Consider the following 23,676-nt stretch of genomic DNA (forward strand, 5'->3'; position numbering starts at 1 on the left):
CTTTCCCTCCTGGTGCATTATTTCAGCATTGCAAGTTGAGTTTCCACTTCTACATAGTAAAATATTAACCATTAAAACCTTCCCTAGACAAAGCTGCCTTCAGATTCTTCTAAAAGTTGTGTAGTTCTTTATCTCCTTGACATCTGTTGGGAGGGTGTTCCACAGGGAAGGTGCCACCACCAAGAAGGCCCTCTGCCTGGTTCCTGTAACCTCACAATGAGGGAATTGCCGGAAGGCCCTTGGAGCTGGACCTTAGTGTCTGGGCTGAACAATGGGGTAGAGATGCTCCTTCAGGTATACAGGGCTGAAGCCATTTAGGGCTTTAGGTCAGCACCAACACTTTGAATTGCACTTGGAAACATACAATAAAAACCATATAAAAATGTTAAAAACAGGTATCAATTAATCATTGTGGAAGGATATCTTCTTCCTCGCCTGGCAGAATAGAAAATATTTCAGCAGCAGTTTAGAAGTTGTCACAAAAGGCAACTGCTGAATCTCCAGTGGCAGGGAGTTCTATGTGCAGAGGCTTTGTTTCTTGTTATCAGATGAACCTTACCAATTGGGGAAATGTCCAATAATGCTCCTGCAGATGATCTCATTGATCATGCTTTCTTGGAAGCTTTGAAATACGGGTTGGATGGCCATCTGTCAGGGATTATTTAGCTGTGAATCCTGAGTTAAATGGCCCTTGGGGTTCCCTTGCAATGCTACAAAACTATGATAAAGGCAACCCAGGCTGGCAGGCTGAGCCAGGTGTATGATGCTTCATTTCCCCCGAAAGCTGGGCGGCTGCCAATCAGCTGCTTTACTGGAGAGGGGTGGGGCCAGGGTTTGTGGAGGAAGGCCCCAGCATGCCTCCTGGCGGGCTCCTGGCCAACTCCATACACAGACATGCACCCGCCCTCACCTGATCCATATCATCTGTCACCTGCTCGATGTTTTGTCCCCTGGGGGGACGTCCTCCGCTGCTTTGCCGCTGATGCATGCTCACACACACACACCACCTTCTTTCAAAAGAAGCCAATTTGTCTTAATATCAGCTGTCTGGGTGCACCTCCTTTGCAGAAGCATGAAGAGTCGGGGGGGCACATGGAGAAGCAGGCTGTGTTATGCTTTAATTGCCACCTGTTGAGGTTTACACAAGGCCAAGTTGTCTCGGCAAAACGGGGGCTGTAAGGGCTGATCATAAAAAAGTAGAGTTGGAGGGCACCCCAGGGGTCATCTAGCCCATCCCACTCTGCAATGCAGGAATATCAGCTAAAGAGCCCTTGGCATATAGCCATCTGACCTTTGTTAAGACGTTTCCAGGAGAGTCCGCCACCTTCCAACCCCCATTCAGCTTTGGTTCATTTATTTATTGTATTTATAGTCTGCCTTTTTATCCAAGGACCTCAAGGTAGCATGTGATTCTCTCCTTCCTCACGTGATAATCTCCACAACAACCCTCTTGAGTGAGTGACGCTAGATGTCAGTTCTGATTGGAGATGAGCCACCAGATCAGCAGCTTACTGCACCTCCGAAATCACATCAGAAGCACGTAAAAAATACTTTGGTTTGGGGGAGCAAGATACCCAAATGACACTTAAAACGACCAGTCCCAAATTGAGAGCCAGTGCGGTGTAGTGGTCAGACCAGGGTTCAAAACCCCACTCAGCCATGAAGCTCACAGTTAGTGACCTTGGGAGCCAGTTACTGCCTCTTAGCCTGACCTACCGCATAGGGTTGTTGTGGGGATTAAACGTGGAGGTAGAGAACCATGCAAGCCACCTTGAGGTTCTTGGAGGGAAAGATTTATTGCTGCAAATGCAATGAATAAATCAATAAAATAAGTTTCCATTGAAAAAGGGTAGGCTGTGGGATTAAAATTTCCCCCCAAAAGAGAGGAGAAAATAAGGGCCAGGTAGAATCTGGCCATAATAATAAGTTCTAGTTTCAATTTAGGAATCTTGTTGTGGACTAATTAGAAAAATCTATGACCAGTGCAGAGTATCCTAGAATTATAGGGTTGAAAGGGTCCTCTACTGCAACCCCCTGCAATGCAAGATTTGTGGCTCAAGAATCCCTGGCAACAATGCCCCTTTATAGGAAAGAACAATAAATTAGCAATGTTTTGTTTTGTTCGAGGCTTCTGTTTATGTTTTCCCTCTGAATGAGCCCGGAGGAACATTGTAAAATCCTAATTACTTAATTAATTAGGGAGGATGATGGAAGGAGCTGCGCCCAGTCTGACTGGAGCCTTAATTGTGTAGCCTTTCATGGAGCTTGTTAAGAAAGGAAGAGCACCTGAGCAAGACCAGGCAGGACCTTTTTGGAATTTCACTGGGAACAGGTACATCCTGGTGAGGAGCAGCAGCAGGAGGAGATGGGCGGAAAGAGCCCAGCAAGAGGATGCTGATGAAATCTGGCCTGCCTCTGTCTCTCTCTTTCTCTCTTAGCAAAGAAACTGGTCTGGTAGTGGTGCTAAGCACCTCCATTTTGTTTCACATTTGATTTGTACAGGCAACTCCCAATTTACGCGCTTTCAAGGCACATGTGACCGTGTACTGCTGCAAACCCAGATGTGGCACAAAAGGGACAAAAATGGCCCTAAAAGAGTGCGAAAATACCGTCTGGCAATACCATCACAAGCCTTTTGCACAGACCTTTCAGTTCTTTGGAGAGTTGAAATTTAAGCAAGGAAGTTTGGAGGGAGCAATTGTGGTGGATTTTGATGGATTTTGGGTCTTTTAAAGGGTTTTTCCATGGTTTCCAAAAGTTTAAAGGGTGTTTGCAAGCTTTTTCAGTGGTGTCCCTAATATATGCAATTTCACTTAAATATGTGATGCCTTGGAACACAACCCCCACATAAATGGGATGTTGGATCAGGCCGAAGGGGGCTCACCTAGCCCAGAATTCTGTTCTCACAGTAGCCAAATGCTCCCAAGAGCCTAGGAAACTAGATAGACTGCATCTGGGCCTGGAGGTTCCGTAAGAGCATCAGAAGGTGCTCGATCTAGTCCGGCATCCTCTTTTCACAGTGGCCACCCAGATGCCTCACTGTGAAGCCAGCATGCAGGATTTGAGCAAAAGAGCCCTTTGCCTTCCTGTGGTCTCCAGTGACTGCTCTTCAGAAGCTTTCCTGTAGAAGCAGAGCATAGCCATAATAGCTAGTAGCCCCCAATAGTCCTCTCCACCTCCTCTAAAAATATCTCAGTCCATTTCTAGGCTTCTTTTTGTCTCCAGGCAAATCTTATGGATTTGAAACAAATCCAAAGAGGGCTGATTTAGAGCTCTCCAACTTTCTGTGGAAAAACTCAATTTGCCACCGAGTTAAGACTTCTCTCGTAAGGCCCACAAATGAAGTAGGCTTCTGTCAAAGAGAAAACGGTGTGATCTGAGAGCTGCCTCAAAGGGGGAGGGGTTGAAATATGTCCTAGGTTTCCCTTGCTGTCCTTCCAGCTATAAGTCCCTACACACACCCTCAGAGGGACAGGAATGGGACCCCTTCTGATTCTCTTTGCGCCTGCCACTTCTTCTCACAGTAAAGGTGAAATGTTTTGTAGGATTTAATAGCATCACAGAATGGTAGAAGTGGAAGGGACCCAAAGGGCCATGTAACCCAACCCCCTGCAATGCAGGATTCACAGGTAAAAGCTCTTGTCATCTCATCGGCTTCTGGGACTGCCACAGGTAGGCAATGGACAGGGCCTGTGGCCTTGATCATGCTAAGGCCCACTTCCTTCATTTGCAGAAAAGGGGCTTGTGCTCACTTCAGGGCAAAGTAAGAAGTCATTGAGCCATAGATTTGAAGAGTCTGAAGGGATCCCAAGAGTCATCTAGCCCAACTCCTTGCAATGCAATCCAAAGAGCATCAGAAAAGCCTGCCAGATCAGGCCAATGGCCCATCTAGTCCAACATCCGTAAGGACTGCCGAACAGTTGCCTGTGGGAAACCAGCAAGCAGGATTTGGGCACAAGAGCCTTCTCCCCTCCTGCAGTTTCCAACAACTGGTATTCAAAAGCATTGCTACCTCCAACTGTGGTGACAGAGCACAGCCATCCTGGCTAGTAGCCATTGATAGCCCCCTCTTCCATGGAGAGGAGGAGTTCCTGGCTGTCAGGGATCATTGGGACTTTACCTGGATATTCTGCCAAGGTGAAACAAAGGCTGGGCCAACACTTGACATTCAAACTTCTTCCATCTGGAAGCCTCCCTAGTTGTTGGTCTCACCAAAATCCACTGGGTGGCACTGATGTCTCTCCCATTCTTTTGAGAAACAGACATTTAAGCAAGCAAACATTTCACTCTACAGCTGTTAAGAACAACCCTAGTCATGCTGAATATGTGAAACTGTTCTGATCTCCTGCAGTTAAGAAAATGACTGGGAATCTCATTCTTGGATGGGGGAAATTTTCATTTTAAAATTAAACTATGACAAGTCATCTAATGCGCCATAAATCATGTAAATCATAAATTATCAGTGTTTAGTAACATATATTCTTATCAATTAAGTTGGGGTTGTTTAGACTTGAGAAAAGAATATGGAGAGGGAGTATCAAACCCATTGTCAAATATTTGCTCATATGGAAGATGGAGCAAGCTCGTTTTCTGCCGCTCCAGAGTGGAGGACTTGAACCATCAGATTCCAGGAAATCGGATTCCAACTAAACATTAGGAATAACTTTCTGAGGATAAGAGCTGTTTTACAGTGGAACAGAAGACTTCAGAAGGTGGTGGACTCTCCTTCCTTGGAGGTTTAAAAACAGGGGGGATAACCATATGTCAGGGATTCTTCAGCTGTGACTCTTGCATTGCAGGGGGCTGGACTAGATAACCCTGTGCTGGAATCACAGCTCAAGAATACCTGCCAGGTGGGCCATTGGTGTGGGTACTCCCTTTGGAGCAGCAGAAAACAACCTTCCTCCATGTGACAACCCTTTATATGAGGCTGCTCCTGCCACCACCATCACCGCAGTCAGATGCATCGAGTGGTACTGGCTGGTGAAGGAGCACAGTGGCAGCAGCTGGTCACCTTCCCCTCCCTGTGGGTCTCGCTGTGCCACCATGAGAGGCCGGGCCTCCTCCTCCCCCACTGACCACGCTCTTCCCCACTCCCTTTCCTCGCTTGCAGAATTCAGGTCTCTGCATGACATAGTGAGAAGCCATGATGCCTTAAGGGTTTCCATGACAGTCCTGACATTTTCAGGGCAGCTGGAGACTATGCCATTGGGGTGTCCAGAACTGGACACAGTACTCCAGGTAGAGTCTGACCAAGGCAGACTTGATTTCCCTTGAGCTCAGCACTTGACGTCCTTTGATGCACTCTGGAATTGCATTAGCCTTTTTTGCAGATGCATCACACTTTTAACTCACATTAAGTTTGCGGCCTACAAAGACTCCCAGTTCTTTTTCACGTGTACTACTGGCAAGCCAGGTGTTCCCCATCCTATACTTGTGCATCTAGTTATTCCTGTCTAAGTGCAGAAACTGAATTTTGTCTCTACTGCATTTCATGTTTTTAATTTGGGCCCAATTCTCCAATTCGTTAAAGCCATATTGAATCCTGGTTCTGTTCTAGCCTAGAACTTACTCTGAGCTGTTAATGGCTCAAGTCAGCCAGTTGCACTCCCTCTGCCTGCCCCTCCTGAAACAATATAATAAACTGTTTGGTAACTGAGAAAGGGCCAGGCTGGAATCGCAGCCTCCTTTCCAGTAAAGCTTTTTTTCAACCACCCCCCCCCCTCCTAATCAAGGAAAAGTGATGACATTATATTGCACTGACTCACCCTGGCAAGGAAGAGCTTGGGAAGGGAATCTTGTTTGCTTTCACAATACGTTAGCGCCACAGAACTGATTTGATTAAAGCCGAAATGTCAAGTTTGTGTCCATGAATAAAAGCAATGAGATCCAAGAGGGTTGTTTTCTTTTACAAAACGTTCCCAGAGCATTCCTGCCTGGGGCCTGCTTCAGAAGAGTGGCACGCTGGATGAGGCCGACTTGAGCCATTTGTGCTCGAAACTGTCATATGGCTTGGAGGCACACATTGCAAAAAACACTGATGAGCCCTGATCCTATCAGAAAGGGCAAATGGTTATCTACAATGAGACTTCCTTGATGGCACTTTAAAATTTTCTTTCAGTTTTACCGAAACCTCCTTTTGAATAGCGGTTGGATGGCCAGCTGTCAGGGATTCTTTACCTGTGTCCCTGCATTGCAGGGGGTTGGACTAGATGATCCTTGGGGTCATTTCCAACCCTACAGTTCTATGATTCGTTTCCCAAGCTTTCCCCAGGAGGATGGATATACGGTATCTGATGCTTTTGAGAACGGCTGCTATGGGGTTTTGTAATGTTTTAGCGGTTTATAAATATTCCAAATAACTGATTTCGAAACCGGAACTTGCTTCCAAGGAATGTGCCTTGGATCCTGCAATCGGCTTGCAAGTCTAGACACAGTTCCTTGGAAGGTGGTTCCAGATAAATAAACAGGAACTGCCTGGTAAATAAGGGTTTGTGGTGTCAGCCAGATTCAGCTTTAAGTAAATGATCTTGTATTCTCATTCATTCATCCTTCTTCCTTCGGGCTGTTTTTCCTTCTCACTCTTTCACATTTGACCACTGCCCAGGTCTATCTTAGAAGTCCCTGCTGATTTCCAGCTATGCTGGTCCACTTACAGAGGCTGGCAAGACTGAGCATTTGCCAATGCTCCAGATCAATCAAAGGGGCCCTGCTCTGTTGCCCTCACAGTACTAGCATCTCCACATCACATAGATCAGGGGTCAGCAAACTTTTTCAGCAGGGGGCCGGTCCACTGTCCCTCAGACTTTGTGGAGGGCCAGACTATATTGGGGGGGATGAATTCCTATGCCCCACAAACAACCCAGAGATGCATTTTAAATAAAAGGACACATTCTACTCATGTAAAAACACGCTGTTTCCTGGACCGTCCACAGGGCGGATTGAGAAGGCAATTGGGCCGGATTAGGCCCCCAGGCCTTAGTTTGCCTACCCATGACACAGATCCTGTGAAATGCAGAATCTTCACTTTGCACCCAGCTGCCTCATACTGTGGTTCTGTTCTGCCTTGGTCAGGCCGCACCTGGAGCTCTGCATTCAGGATTCAATAGGACCTTAATAGATTGGGCCAAAACTAGCCAGAGGAATTTCAATAGGGTCAAATGTCAGTTCTGCACAGGCAGGAATAAATCAGATGCACAACTCTGGGATGGGGGGTACCTGGCTTGACAGCAGGACATGTGAAAACGGATCTAGGAGGTCTTAGTAGACCACAAGTTTATCATGAGTCAACAGTGTGATGCAGCAGCAAAAATAGCTAATGCAATTCTAGGCTACATCAAGAGAAGTGGAATGTCCAGATAAGGGGAAGTCATAGTATCACTCTTATTCTGCATTGGTCAGACCACACTGACACAGGGAATCCAGCGTCCAGTTCTGGGCACCTCAACTGAAAGAGGATATTGACAAGCTGGAAAGTGGGCAGAGGAGAAAAACCAGGATGGTGAAGGATCTGGAAACCAAGCCTTGTGTGGAACAGTTGAGGGAGTTGGTGATGCTCAGCCTGAAGATGAGGAGACTGAGAGGCGACATGAGATTAATCTTCAAATCTATAAAGGACTGCCACATGTCACATGGAAGATAGAACAAACTTGTATTTTGCTGCTCCAGCGGGGACGATCCAAACCAATGGATTCAAATGACAAGGAATGAGATTCCAACTGAACATTAGGAAGAATTTTCTGACAGTAAGACCTGTTCAACAGTGGAATGGGCTCTATCAGTAGTGGTGGACTCTCCTTCGTTTTTAGGTGGCCACCTGTCAGGGATTCTTTAGCTGTGATTCCTGCACTGCAGGGATTTGGACTAGATGACCCTTGGAGATCCCTTCCAACTCTAGAGTTCTATGATCACAGGCTTGGAAGGGATCCAGGGGTATCAACCAAGGTGAGGCTCTCAAACTCATCACAATATTCTTAAGCTGAGCCAGAAGAAATATAACTCAACCAGAACATTGCCCAGGTAATAAACCTCATGCTTGAAAGGCCAGTGGAAGAAAGATGGGTTTTGGGGGCCTTCCAAAAGCCTTTATCACTGGAAGACTGGCATAGGTCCAGTGGAGAAGAATGTGATATTTATTCATTATCCACAGTGAGATATGAAAATGAAATTATGAGATGATATGTTTGCTGCCTGTAGGGTATTGCTTTTTCAAGCCACACTGGTGCTCTTTAAAGGTGGAGGAAGCCCTCTGCCACATGGTAGTGACAAAGTCCTGAGTGGCTCATGGCCCTCAACCTGAATTAGCTCCCGAATTGGAGGATTGCTCTTTTTGCAGGGGGTTGAACTAGATGACCCTTGAGGTCCCTTCCAGCCCTACAATTCTATGATTCTATTGTTATTTCACAGCAGAAATACATTATCTGAGGGGCGCCGTTTAATACTCCCTCAGCTGTATAGGTAACATGCAATATGGCACATATCATTTGTTGTGGCAATGTAAATTGATTTAAGGTTTTGAGGTTTAAATTTTTTCAGAAATGACAAACATTACTAAAGAACCCTTTCTGTTGTTCAAGATTAATGTTACTGAATATTTTTTATGATACCAGTAAATATATATGATAAAAAGAATTGGTCTTACATAATCCTGGCGACTCAAATAGTTATTGCAACAGTATGGAAAACAGCCCAAAATCTTACACTGGATGGTACCACTCACTCTGAAACAGCTATAATGGAGGAAATTTTCACATATTTTGAGATTTCAAAAAGGACTAGAACCTCCAGATGTTTTTTATATGATTTGGCATTCCCTTATTACAACAGAACCATCATTTTCAAGACAAGCCTAATCACAATCCTGGCAAATCTAGAACTACATTTGATAGATAATGCTGATGTTCTTTACTCAGACTTCGTTATTTTAACCCCTGTGCAGGTGTACTCATTCTATGTGTCTCTTTTATAGGTTTTTCATCTTTTGATTTTCATCTGTTGTTAGAACTGTTTCCTCTGTTTTACATACATTGTAAAAGGAATTTAAAATAACAGCAAAAACTTTACAAATATAAATCTACAAGGGCATAACAAAGGACATGTTCCCAGAAACTGTGGGATCCCCAGAGGATGCCTTTGATGATGTCCCTTTATAGCTTTACAGAGGGCAGTAAATTCCAAACAATTCCACAAGACATTTGGCAACATTTCATTGGTCCTCAGACAGGTGCTGCTTTCTTTTCAATTGCTGTTTTATTGTAAAGGTAAAATAAGAGGTTTTTTTCTGTTTTAAAAGCATACTTAAAATAAATGCTGGGTTCCCAGACTTGTAAATAATTATGGTGGCCATAAGAACAGAGGAAGAGGCCTGCAGCAACAGGATCAGACCAAAGGCCTTTCTAAGAACATAAGACCAGGCCAATGGCCCATCTAGTCCAGCATCCTTGAGATCAGTAGCAGGAAAGTAACAGAACATCTGCATGTACTCAGCCCAAAATTCCAGGATACCTCTTCTTTCATGCACATGTTGAAAAGAATGGGAGACGAATAAAACCATGAGGTAACAGCCAAACGAACTGGCTGTCCATAGAGACATCACCTTGCCAACAAAGGTCCGCATAGTTAAAGCTATGGTTTTCCCAGTAGTGATGTATGGAAGTGAGAGCTGGACCATAAAGAAGGCTGATCGCCAAAGAATTGATGCTTTTGAATTATGGTGCTGGAGGAGACTCTTGAGAGTCCCATGAACTGCAAGAAGATCAAACCCATCCATTCTTAAGGAAATCAGCCCTGAGTGCTCACTGGAAGGACAGATCCTGAAGCTGAGGCTCCAATACTTTGGCCACCTCATGAGAAGAGAAGACTCCCTGGAAAAGACCCTGATGTTGGGAAAGATGGAGGGCACAAGGAGAAGGGGACGACAGAGGACGAGATGGCTGGATAGTGTTCTCGAAGCTACCAGCATGAGTTTGACCAAACTGTGGGAGGCAGTGGAAGACAGGAGTGCCTGGCGTGCTCTGGTCCATGGAGTCACAAAGAGTCGGACACGACTAAACGACTAAGCAACAACAACACAACAAATTCCTGCACTGCAGAGATTTGGACCAGTCCCTACCAACTCCACAGGTCTATGATTCTACTTTTTACAGCCTGGACACTGTACTGCTGTTGATGCAACCTAGAACCACATTTGTCTTTTTAGAGCTGCTGATTCATGTTTTGCTCGCAATCTAGTAAACCCCCTAGAATCTTCTTTTTTAAAAAAAAACAAAAAAACATACCACTGGCTCAGTTACTAGTTTTCTGTGAGGTGCTCTCAAATGCATACTTCATTCCCCACAGCATTCTGCATGCTTTCTTGAGGGGGGGTGGGTGGAATTGGCAGGCCTTGTTAGGAAGGGTTTGCAGAGTTTGACTTTTCGTAGAGGAGTGATTTAATTCTGAACTAACTGATTTTTTGTTTTTTGTTTTTTTATTTGCCCAAAAGCAAGGGTTAGAAAGCCTGTGGGTTTCCATTGCAACATCTGGGCTATTTATGTAACTGGGGGCTTGGGGCGCAGAAGCAGCTACCAGACAGGATGCCTCCAGGCTGCCTAACCCCAGGAACATGTGTCAATACAAGTCACAGGTGGGGCAAGTCAAAACAGGTGTACGAGACTGAGTAAGGGCAGGGTGTGAGCAAAGGAGGGGCAAGCAGAATGGGATCTATTGGAAGCATTTTATTCTACTCCTGTGCTCTTAAAAAAAAAAAGGAGGCAATGACACTAGATCTAGAAGGTTCTGAGCTGATTCAAAAATTAAAAGGGAAGGTGGATGCATGGAATAGCTGAATGCTAAATAGCCTGCAATCCTATACATATTTACCCACAGACTCAATGAGACTTACCAAGTGGCTAGTAGACACTGAAGCCTTCCCTCCTCCATTAATTTGTTGAATCTTCATTCAAGTTAGTGGCCATCACTGCCTTCTGCAGCAGCGAGTTCCATAGCTGCACTATGCACTATGGGGGAACAAGTGAATCATGACAACTGGTATTTCTAAAAAGACGTACAGTGGTACCTCGGGTTACATACCCTTCAGGTTACAGACTCCGCTAACCGAGAAATAGTACCTCGGGTTAAGAACTTTGCTTCAGGATGAGAACAGAAATCTTGTTCCGGCGGCGCAGCAGCAGCGGGAGGCCCCATTGGCTAAAGTGGTGCTTCAGGTTAAGAACAGTTTCAGGTTAAGAACGGACCTCCGGAACAAATTAAGTACTTAGCCCGAGGTACCACTGTATCATCTATCATCAGGCCCAGACAGAGGGGGGCCATATGGGCCACATGGCCCAGGCCTCCAATTCCAAGGGGGCCTCGGTCAGCATATTGTATATCTATATTTTCCATTTTGTCTTTATATGCAGATACAGTTCAAGCCTTGAAATAAAATTATTTGTCAGCATAACTTCTGTGAAAATTATTTATATACTTATTTATAAGACTTCAGTTATCCCCAGGGTAAAAAAGGGGGGCACATTATCTACCTGGGCCGGGGCTCCGCCTGGCTCTGCAAGGCCCTGTCAATCATATAATAAAAAAAAAAAAAATCCTGAAGAAGAAGGAAGAAAACCACAATTGTTTCCCACTTTGTTTTGCTATTTATTAACTTTTTCATTTACACTTCCTACTTTTAAAACAAAATACGAGCACTTTCCCTTCCTGCAGTTTCCAGCAATTGGTATTAAGCAGCATTGCTGCCTTGCAAAACCACATGCAACATAAATGTTAAAACAGCTGAACAAACATGCTAATAAGCAACCAAAGATTTAAAACAGGGCCACAGAAAGATGAACAAAAAGTGAAGGAATAAAGAAGGCTAGAAATAAAGAGGGCTAGAGGAATAAATAAGTCCCCATGTAAAAGCCAAAAGAGAAGTGTGAAGGGTAGTTCTCAGGGAACGGAATTCCACAACTGTGGAACCATTCCTTAAAAGGCCCTGTCCCCCCAGCCTGCTTGGCTTCAATGGTGGGCCAGAGAACAGATTTCCTAGGGGCCTATACAGGTTTACAGGGTTGTAGGCAGTCCCAATCCATGCTGTACTTTAAGTCTCAGTACCAACACATTAAGTTGAGCCCAGACAAGAACAGGTAACCAGTTCAACTGATGCAAAGCCAGTGTGGTATGTATCAAAGCACCTACCCGCCACCCCACTGCATTCAGGAAGCTGAATGTTGCAGCAGCTGAAATTTCTGGTCTGCCTTTAAGGGCAACCTGATATAGACAGACACCAGTGCTGTCTAGTATTGACAGAATCATGGATGTGTAGCGTTGGAAGGATCATCTAGTCCAACCCCCTTGCAATGTAAGAATCACAGCTCAAGAATCCTTGACAGATGACTATCTGACCTCTACTTAAAAACCTCCAGTGAAGAAGAGCCCACCACCTTCCAAGGGGGTCTGTTCCACAGTCAAACAGCTCTTACCAACAGAAAGTTCTTCCTAATACTTCATTGGAAGCTCCTTGTCATTTGAATCCATTGGTTTACATCCTCCCCTTCAGAGCAGGAGAGAACAAGCTCGCTCCATCTTCCATGCGACAGCCCTTTAGATATTTGAAGATGGCTATCCTATCACCTGCCTGGTGTGCTCTGGTCCATGGGGTCACGAAGAGTCGGACACGACTAAACGGCTAAACAACAACAACATCCTATCACCTCTCAGTCTCCTCCTTTCCAGGTTAAACATACCCTAAAGGTAAAGATAAAGGTACCCCTGACTGTTAGGTCCAGTCGTGGCCAACTCTGGGGATGCGCGCTTATCTCACTCTAAAGGCCGAGGGAGCCGGTGTACAGCTTCTGGGTCATGTGGCCAGCAGGACTAAGCCGCTTCTGGTGAACCAGAGCAGCGCATGGAAATGCCGTTTACCTTCCCACCGGAGCGGTACCTATTTATCAACTTGCACTTTGACGTGTTTTTTAACTGCTAGGTTGGCAGGAGCAGGGACTGAGCAATGGGAGCTCACCCCGTCGCAGAGATTCAAACCGCCGACCTTCTGATCGCCAAGCCCTAGGCTCAGTGGTTTAGACCACAGCGCCACCCGCGTCCCATATACCATAAACATGATAGTAAATGAGTGCAGGTCTGCTTTCTCCTTTTTGGGTTGCAGTTGGGGAAGCTGTCACAGCTGCTAAATTCATGCCTACCTCCGAATGATGTTAATCACAGGTGGACTCCCCAAACAGTGGATCTGATGTGTTAGGTTGCAAATCTAGGTTAGAGCTCTGGCCAGACAACAGGTCTTCACCCTGATCCATTTTAGAACTCCTTCAGGGTGCCTCTTTAAGACTTCCACTGCCTCCCTGAGTAGCAGAAGACGAGAGGAAGACCTGTGTGTACTGGTGACAATTCAGCCCAAGGACCCAGGTGACCTCTCTCAGCAGTTTCATGCAGACATTGAAAATAATGGGAGGCCAATGGAACTCCGAGGCAACTGCTAAACAAATTGGTTATCTATACATCAAAATTCAGGTGGTTGGACTAGATGGCCCTTGGTGTTCTCTTCCAACCCTACAGTTCTATGAAACCTTTGGCTGCAGGTGCCTGGTGTAATTCCAATGAAGACCTTGTTTGGGTTGGTGTTGGCACCAGTCCGATTCAGGGGTCTCTGAAGAACAGATCTCAATTTCCATTCCCTGCATTTTTAAAGGTAGGGGGAGGTTTAGGTGTGTGGATTATTTGTTAAATGATCCCGATTTTCTTCAAGTGGTTGGGAAGGTGGTGGACTTAACTTTATTGGAGCTTTTAAGCAGAGGTTGGTTCTCCATCCACCAGGGATTCTTTAGCCACAATTCCTGCATTGCAGGGGATAGAACTAGATGACTATTTGGGTCCCTTCCAACATCACAATTATATGATTCTATTCTTCTGCAGTATTCTTCCTTTCCACCTACAACTGTTTCCCTCAGTGCAGAACTGTGTTGTCAAAGCCTTTCCACTTTGATTATGCGACATCCTTAGCCTGGAACCAGGCAGAAAGGCCTCCCCAAAACGCCTAAGCCTGAGCTCCTTCTGATTAGAAATCTAAGCACTGGTGGCCAGCAAGAAACAGAACTAGCCAAGCTGTCGGGACAAGCCAGCAATTGGCAGTGGATGAATGATGACAATCTCCATCAGAGATGCCTTCAAAGAGCGTAGAGAGACCATCTTAAACTGATTTTCTCGTTGAAGAAGCCAGCAGTGTCCCGCTCAGAGATGCAAGAGAATGCAAGAAGAGGAATCATGTGGCAAGCAGGCGGCTGGAATTTCAGGCGTATGACTCAACAGGTGTTGACGTGGAGTTTCTTGGCTTCGGAGAAGGACAGAGCTGCAATCCCTCAAATGTGGGAGTTGGCAAGCCCAGCTGTGGCAGGTGCCAAATTGCATTTTAATTAGGTGCTGAAAGTCGGCTGAGTAATTGTAATATTTATGAAACCTTCTTCCCTCGAGTTTAATTTTTTTTGCTTGAAAACCCTGTACTGAATTTGACTCTGGGATTATGTTGGAGGTGAATCCTCTCATTCTCCTACCACGTGCATGGATGTGCATTTGAATGAGTGATCAGATTTTTTGATATCTGGATCACGACAGTCTGAGTGCTCTTCTGAGGCTACATTACTATCAAAGAAAAAAGAGAGGGAAAAGGAAAATTCCATACTAGGGATTAGGAAAGGGATTGAAAATAAAGTATCATAATGCCGTTATACAAACATATGGTGTGACTGTGTTTGGAATTCTGTGGACAGTTCTGGTCATCTCAAAAAGCACATTACAGCAGCACCTCGGCTTACGTTACCCTTGGTTTGCGAAAGCGGCAAACCTGGAAGTGTTTCGCCGCGCACATGCGCAGAAGCCGTCACTCCTGTTGCGGAAACCTCGGGATCTGACCGGAACTCCGGAACAGATCCTGTCAGCAACCAGAGGTACCACTATACAGGGTTGGAAATAATTCAAAAAAGGGCAGCTACAATGATCCAGAGGGTGGAATGGCTCCCCTATGAAGAAAGGCTGCAGCATTTGGGACTTTTTAGTTTGGAGAAAATAAGGGACGCGGGTGGCGCTGTGGGTTAAACCAGAGAGCCTAGGACTTGCTGATCAGAAGGTTGGCGGTTCGAATCCCAGTGACGGGGTGAGCTCCCGTTGCTCAGTCCCTGCTCCTGCCAACCTAGCAGTTCGAAAGCACATCAAAGTGCAAGTAGATAAATAGGTACTGCTCCAGCAGGAAGGTAAACAGCGTTTCCGTGTGCTGCTCTGGTTCACCAGAAGCGGCTTAGTCATGCTGGCCACATGACCCGGAAGCTGTCTGTGGACAAACGCCGGCTCCCTTGGCCAATATAGCGAGATGAGCGCCGCAACCCCAGAGTCAGTCACGACTGGACCTAATAGTCAGGGGTCCCTTTACCCTTTACCTAGTTCAGAGAAAAAGCAAGTACAGTAATAGATGATATGATAGAAGTGTGGAAATTTATGCATGACACAGAGAAGATAGAGACAGAAAAGCTCCCCCCTCATAACAGAAGAACCAATGGGCATCCCGTGAAGTTGTATGTTGGGAGATTCAGGGCACAAAAAAGGAAGTCCTTCTTGATGCAGTGCAAAGTTAACCTATCGAACTCCCTACCACAGGAGGCAATGATGGCCACCAACTTAGATGACTTTAACAGAGGATGAGACAAGTTTGTGGAAGAGGAGAAGGCCATCAATGGCTGCTCCCCACAATTGCTATTGTTACAAAAGTTGGGTGCCTCCCCTCGCCTCCCTGCCAAGTGGCGGCAAAAGCCTGTGATGTTCCAGGCACCCACCCAGGGTCTTTGGTCCTTTGGATAATTGAGGAAACAGTGGAGACTGTCGTCAGTGTAAGATATATGTTTTATTCACCTTTTTACACCTTCAGTCTGCAGGGAGGGAGTCCAGATCTTACGGCATGGTCATTGCAGAAGGGGCTTGTCCCCCACAGCAGTGAAGCTATGGAGCCCAAGCCATCTATCCCAGTCAGTTCTGCAGTCAGGCTGCCCAAAGATGGATCTCAGTCTCTCTTCCTTCTTCTTTTTCCCAGAACCCCTTGCTTCCAGACTCCCTTTTCAAAGACACAGTTACCCTGGCAACCTTCCAAATCCCTGTCTCTGTTCACACCTCAGGGCAGGGGGTAAGGACAATACTCTAGCATTGCCAATGGCCCTCAAAGGCCCTCTATTGTTTCTTAATGGCCCTAGCTTGGCCAAGTCATTTTGCGCAGGTTAGCCCGGGAATTCCTTTGCAGTTTGCATTTCTTCCTCCACATCCCAAATCATCAAAATCCTACCATTTATTATTTTAAACCCAAATCTATAACGCTATGCTTTGCCTACATGGTCAGATGCAACAATGCTCTGAATCCCAGTTGCTGGAAACTGCACGAGGAGGTGAAAGTGCTCACGTGCTGGAATTGTGCTTGCTGGTTTCCCATAAAGGGCACTGGGAGGACAAGGATGCTGGGCTAGCCGGTCCCCTTTGGCCTGATGCAGCAGGCTCTACTTATGTTCCTAAGCCGGAAAAACGGGAGAGGCTGCACCTCCGCTCTTATTCTGCCCGAGGAGATGATTCTATTCTGCTCTCCCATTGTTGGAAGAGTTCGTCTCTGTCTCACTCCTGAAGAGGGCATCGGATCAGAGGAGTCGACTTTCCCCTTAACGTAAGGGAGGAGGGGATGAGCCCCAAGGAGGCGCTGCCGTCCCTCAAAAGGCGCCTGGGTTCACCCCAGCATCGCAACTTCCCCGCACGCCTAGCAGCAAGAAGTGCGGGAGCGAAGGGGGTCGCGGGCTGACTCCGGTTCGGGGGCTGTCTGGCGGCAGCCCTCCAATCGCTGAGGGGGCGGCCCTTGCGGCTGAGCAGCCGCCTCGTAAGGAGGTTTCACTAGGGCTCAGTACGCGAAGGCAGCTGCAGGCAAGGGCTGGAGGAGTCCTCTCGCCTGGAAAGCCGGAGCGCCGCTGCTGCCAGCCAGTGTAGGCAGCAGTAGGCAGGGCCATCTGGCTGCAGCGCCCCCAGCAGACTGCCCGCTCAGAAGGCTCCGGAAAAGGGGAGCCCAGCGGGAGCTGCGACCCCTGGGCCCCTCACAAAGCGGCCCCTCGGGCCCCCCTCCGGCGCAGAGGAGGCTCCACCCCCCGGCTCCGCCCCCGCCCCCGCCTCCGGAGCCCGGACGCCCCGAGCGGCCGTCGAGGGAGGCGGAGACAGCCGCGCTCAGCCCCGGCCGGCCGCTCAGCCAGGCACCCAGCCACGGAGGAGCAGGAGGGCCGCAGCCGGGATGGGCAGGCCGCAGTAGCGCCCCCAGGGGCCGGCGCCATGGGCTCAGAGCCGCAAGCCGGAGGAGGAGGAGGCCGAGGTGGCGGCGGGAGCGGCTGCGGCTCCTGCGGCGGGGCCCGGAGGGGCGTGGGGCGGGCGCTGTCGGGCTTCTTCGCGCTCTCGCTGGCGCTGCACCTCCTCACGCTCGGCTGCTATCTTGAGCTGCGCTCCGAGCTGCGCCGCCGGGAGGCGGAGGCCGCCTGGCCGCCAAGGCAGAGCAGCGCCGCGCGGACCGCAGACGACGAGGACGGGGGGGCGGCGGGCGAGGTCTCTGGTCCCGGCCGGCCCAAGCACCGCTTCGCCCAAGAGTCCGGCAGGCAGCGGCAGCAGCAGCAGCAGGTGGGTCCGGCGGTTGGTCGGTGGGGCGCAGGTGGCGCTGGAGGGGCTGCACGGGGGCCCTGCGGCGCACTCTCGCTCGCTGCAAAGGGGCTGCCAAACTCCAGCTCCCAGCGTCCCTGGTCCCTGGCCGCCACGGCGGGGACTGACGGGAGTTGGAGTCCGAGGGCGGGAGGGTCGCAGGTCCAGAGCTGAAGAGGGATGGGGAAGCGGGAGGCCGCTGTTGGCCCCAACAACCCTCAGGCAGATCGTGGTTTGGCAGCCCGCCTTGTGGCGGCGGCGATGGCGGGGCGGCGGCTTCGTAGAGCAGGCAGTAACTTTTGTGGAGTTGCAGGGAGCCCCGCAGGATCATCTAGCCCAGCACCCTTGCAATGCAGGACTCACAACTAAAAGATCCCTTACAGACGCTGTCTGATCTCTGTTTAAAAGCCTCCAGTGAAGGAGGAGACGATGCCACCTTCTCCCGAGGAGAGCGCTCGTTTACTGAGTTTAGCTCATAAGCAAGTGAGTGTCTGTGATTCATTGCATGGAGATTACAAGAAAGGAAATTCCGACTAAACACTACTTTCTGACAAAGGAGCCAACTCCTAGGGGCCAGGGTCAATTTGCTCCCCCCATAAAATATTTGAGGGGTCTAGCCCTCTGCCCCCAAGTTGTAGGGCATTGCCATTCAAATGATGTGATCGATTATTTGGGACGGGGCTTACCTGTCCCCCAGATTTTATTCAAATTGGCACCCCTGCCATCTGATGGTAAGAGCCATCAATAGTGGAACAGAGACTCCCTCTGAAAAAGTTGGCAGACTCTTTTGCTGGAGGTTTTTAAGCAGAAGTCAGATGGTCATAGGACATAGGTCATAGGTCATGGATGCTTCAGTTGAGATTCCTGCACTGTAGTGGATTGGACTAGATGACTCTTTTAGCCAACTCTACAATTCTAAGGTTCTACAAGTAATTGTGTTACCTATGTGAATGTGAACATTGTGGTGGTGGTGGTGAGGCATTCTATCCACACCATCCCCAATAATTATACCAATATAAGACGTTGCAATTTATGGTTTCCAGTTGCAAAACACCACCAAATTCCAGGCTGTTCTAATTAATTGTTTGCTTGGCAAAGACTGGCCATGAAATAGATGCCTGTTTTCAGCTTTTGAGGAGGATCCTGCTCTGTTTGCCCAAATGAACTGACTGGATCAGTTTCTTTCTTCTGTACTCAATGAACTTTTCATTGTTGTTCTTTAAAAATGCCTTAAGTCTGCCCAAATGTGAGCAGTAACTTTGGGTTCCTGGTAAAGACCAAATGAATAGTTATGGGCAGCTGCTGTTCTTTCAGGCTGTTGATCTGATTTCTTTTGATCTGATCTGCAGAAGTTGTTGCATTTCAAGACAAATAGCCCCATCTAACACTTATTTTTAAAAGGATTATTCTTTTTGTGCTGGAATCCTGCACAAATTTCCCATTGAGGTGTCTGTTTGGACACTGTGAAAACAGGATGCTGGACTGGATGGGTCCCCTTCGGTCTCATCCAGGAGGGCTCTGCTAATGCTTTTATGGAAACTTCAGGTTCAGAGACAGTCTATTTAGATCCCTGGGTTCTTATGGGCATTTTGCCATCCTGTGAGAACAGGATGCTGGACTAGATGGGCCACTGGCCTAATCAAACAGCCAGATTCTTCTAATGCTCTTATATAGTGGTACCTCGAGTTACGTACTTAATTTGTTCCAGAGGTCCGTTCTTAACCTGAAACTGTTGTTAACCTGAAGCACCACTTTAGCTAATGGGGCCTCCCGCTGCACCGCCGGAACACAATTTCTGTTCTCATCCTGAAGCAAAGTTCTTAACCCAAGGTAATATTTCTGGGTTAGCGGAGTCTGTAACCTGAAGTATATGTAACCTGAAGTATATGTAACCTGAAGTATATGTAACCTGAAGCATATGTAACCTGAGGTACTACTGTATTATCTATCTAATCTCTCCCCCCCGCCCCGCCCCCCATTTAAAGTAACATGTTTTAGCCTAGATCTGAAGGGGCTCCTTTGTTGTAATAAACTGTAACTGTAGGTATGATTTGATCCGTCTTTTAAAAATGGGTGAACAAATTTACCACTATGGTCAGCAGAGTTGCATGCAGTCATTTGGCAGTATCTTCAACCTTTTCAAAACCAGGACCCACTTTTAATCCAAACATGCATTTCTGGACCTTCTTTTTACTCTATGTCTCCAAGGTGGTAGGGCTCCTGTTGCGAATTACCTTGTATCAGGCCACAAACTGCTAGTGTCTCCTAACCTCTCAGCTGAAGACCGATGCTTTGGAAGAAAAGTTTTCAACCTTTTTGAGTTCATGGCTCCCTTGACCAACTGCATTCTTTGTGCAGCTCCCATGTGGGGCTCAGAAGCCCAGTTATGTCACCCTTTGCCTGCAGAGCTGGCAGCCTCTCAGCCTTTTTTGAACACCCTCCCTTGTGGAGTGTTCTCTTAGCCTCCTCTCCTCTCCCCTCTCCTTGGGAGTCCTCAGGGCAGCCACTGCTGCCGCCCATTATCTCTGACCTGCCCCCCTGCCCCAAAGAGAGCTCACACTGTGTCCCCCAGGGGCCTGGGAAGAGGATGCCTCCAGCCTTAGCAGCCCAGCAGAGACTGGCCAAAGGTGAACATGAGGCCTACACCTCACCTTGGGTGCCACCGGGCCTGCATGGCAGAAGGTCTCCCCTTGGGTGCCGGGTGCCTGTAGAGCGGGCATCCCCATACCCTTTAAAACACCCTCCCTTGTGGAGCATTCCCTCAGCCTCCACTCCTCTCTCATTGGGCAGCACCCCCCCCAAAAAAGATGTGCATCCTCATGTCGCCCCGTAGGGGCCTGGAAAGAGGATGCCCCCAGACTTAGTGGCCTGACAGAGACTGGCCAAAGGTGAACATGAGACTTGCACCTTACTCACCTTGGGAGGCAACAGGGATCGCTGCCGGGCCTGCATGGTGGAAGGACTCCTCTTGAGCACTGGGCACTCAGCTCTGAGGCAAGCATACAGCCAGCACAAGAAAAGCCAGTGCGCTGCTTGCTTGCTTGCCTGCCTGCCCGGCCTCCCACTTGTCCGCCCAATCCCAACAGCCAGGGCTGACAGATTGGTTGGCTGGGCTCCCTCACCCACTTGCTTCTTACTCCGAGGCAGCCTCAGCTCCTGGCAGCCAGTACCCCCTGGTCAGCCCCAGAGGCCCCATTCACTTGTGGAGCTTATAGCCAGGGCTGCTGCAGCAAACAGCCACACAAGTCTTTGGGAGACAGATGTGCAAGAGGGCATCAGAGGAGGAAGGGGAGGAAAGAGGGACAGAGGGCAGTGTTGCCCGCGGCACCCCTGACCATCATTCAAGGCACCCCAGGGTGCTACGACACACTGGTTGAAAACCACTGCTCTGGAATAACAAGAAGCTGTGTTTTTTTAATGGCATGATTTATTTGTTGCATTTATATCCTGACTTTTTCTCCAAGGGGCTCAAGGTGGCAAACATGGTTCTCCCCATCTCATTTAATCTCCACAACAACTTTGTGAGGTAGGTTACGCTGAGAGAGTCAGTGACTGGCCCCCAAGGTTACTCCCAGTGAGCTTCATGGTTGCGTGCAGATCTGAACTCTGGTCTTTCCTAGGTTCTTGTCCGACACTCTAACAACCACGCCACACTAGCTCTAACCCAGTGGTTCCCAACTTTTTTTGACCATGCCCCACGTAAGCATCACTAAAATCCTGGTGTCTCCCACCTGTGACATATCATTCTTATTACTGAAAAAATGAACTCCTGTTCATGTGGAGGAAGCCTAAAAGGTCATTCATTGTTAATAACTCATTCTCAAATTGCTCCCCTTAAAAATCAAATTGCCCCACTGTGGGGTGTGTTGGGGACCACAGCTCTTTCCCCTTCATAATTTGATGTAAGCACAGCAATTCGTATAGAAGCTGAAATGACAAGGAGTCTCATGGCAAGGGTGACCGGCTCTTGACAAATTGTCCTGGTCCTGCCCTGATCCATGAAATAAGTTTGCATTCTGCATATCACTCTGCAGGTAGACAATGGAAACAAGCTCCCTGTGTCTGTGTTCCCCTGGCTTCCACTCATAATCCATTATCTTATTTTATTTGTTTGCATTTACATGCCACCTTTTTTCTCTAAGAAGCTCAAGGTAGGAAGCATTATTCTCCCCTCCCCATCCAATCCTCAAAACAAACCTGTGAGGTAGGTTAGGCTCAACTATGAAGCCTACTAGGTGAGCTTGGGGGTAGTCACTGCCTCTCAGCCTAACCTACCTCACAGCCAGTGTTTGAAATTTGCCAGGCGCATTTTGCACCTACCTGGTTTTCAACCATTTGCGACCACGTGAAGTTGCCTAGATGCCAGGATGGCGCCTGACATCTTCACCCTCTGGGGATCATTGGATCTTGACTGTTTTCACACACTAATACCCCATCCTGTAGAACGCTTATCAGTTATATTTCATCTGCACATTGAGAATGAATTTCTGGAACCAAATGGCTTTTTCTGTGCAACCTGAACAGGAGCAGTCACCATTAAGAAAAAGAGTCCGGAATAGGCCAAAGTATATGTGGACTATCCCTGGTTCAAGAGACTTTTCTTGTTTAAGTTCTCAAAGCTCTTCACCTAGCTCTTCTGAACTAACCAGATATTTAACTGAGAATCAATCACAGTCATTATTTGAAAAATAAGACCTTAGAGCTGCCATTCCTACAAATGGCAACTAGACATTCCGTTTTGGCGACTGCAACCTTGGTTTAATGAGACATCTGGCGCCTTGCTTCTATATCTGAGTTTCTAACACCTGTCACAGCATGGTTGTTGTGGGGATCAAATGAGGAGGAAGAGAAAACCCTGGATGCCACCTTGGGCTCTTTGGAGAGGAAAGGATGGAATAGAAATGCAAATAAATAAACAAATAAACGCCAAGCAAATTTCAAGCTAATAAGAGCTTGTGGGTTTAGCATGCAGAGATATAATGTTCTTAAGCACCTTCATAAGCAAAAGGATAAAACCCATCCAATTTGCCACTTAAGAGCTTCCCCTGGTGTTTTCCTCTGTTTGCTTATAGTATATGGACCATTGCCAAGTTTTGTAAGAAATACCCACAGGCTAAGTTGCATATATCATGTCTATTAAAACTGACAGTAAATCTGTAAACAGTTCTTCCAGAGCACCTCTTGCATCTTTTCAGAGAGCAGAGCACCCCGTGCATCTTTTCAGAATTTGTACACTACCTAATTGTAAAAACCTCTAAGCCATTTATGCAAAACATACATTAAAATAGTCAATAAAAAAGAAGTTAAAATCAAGTATTCCTAAAAAAAAATGTGAATAAAACCAGCAGTTTAAAATATATATTATTTTAAAAATTATATTAACATGCATGTCTGCTTTACATAACTGGGTGTGTCAGGAGTGGCTCAGGACTTCATGTCTGCCATGGCAACCATGGGTCTGTCCCAAATAATTTCTGGCCCGGTCCATGCTGCAGGGCACAGTCTGGATTTGGTTTTCTGTTCTGAATTGGTTGATGGTAACCTTAAGAGTGGAGGAACTTTCTATAGTTCCATTGTCATGGTCAGATCACTACCTGGTGGAGTGTAGACTCACTGGAACTCAGAAGCTCTGCAGTGGTGGGGGACCGACTACGATAGTGGCTCTTGGGGAGTTTCCTATTTCCTTGGCAGGCATTTTTTTTTTTTGAAGTAGGGTTGCCATATTTTGACAAGCAAAAAAAGAGGACACATTTGCCTTACGACCATGCGCTCTGGCACACATCACGATGCCCTGTTACACCAGAAGCAGTTTAGTCATGCTGGCCACATTACCTGGAAAGCTGTCTGTGGACACACACCGGCTCCCTTGACTTAAAGTGAGATCAGCGCCACACCCCTTGGTCGCCTTGCCAGTGGTGTCCAAACTTTTCTCAAAGAGGGCCAGGTTTGGTGAAGTTAAGGGCCGACCTTTTTTTAGGATTGAAGTTTTTT

The 23,676-nt window shown here is 47.4% G+C and overlaps 1 protein-coding gene across 1 annotated transcript in view; it reads left to right on the forward strand.

Annotated features, from left to right (window-relative positions):
* Positions 1–17,194: 17,194 nt before the first annotated feature.
* EDA (ectodysplasin A) overlaps positions 17,195–23,676 on the forward strand; it is a 57,406-nt gene continuing 50,924 nt past the window's right edge. The window contains exon 1 of the mRNA XM_083485300.1: positions 17,195–17,667. Within this exon, the coding sequence (XP_083341426.1) occupies positions 17,329–17,667 (339 nt within the window). The 5' untranslated portion in view covers positions 17,195–17,328. The remainder of the gene's footprint in view (positions 17,668–23,676) is intronic.

Source organism: Podarcis liolepis (genome assembly GCF_965112155.1).
Source record: "Podarcis liolepis genome assembly, chromosome: Z".
Lineage (NCBI taxonomy): Eukaryota > Metazoa > Chordata > Lepidosauria > Squamata > Lacertidae > Podarcis > Podarcis liolepis.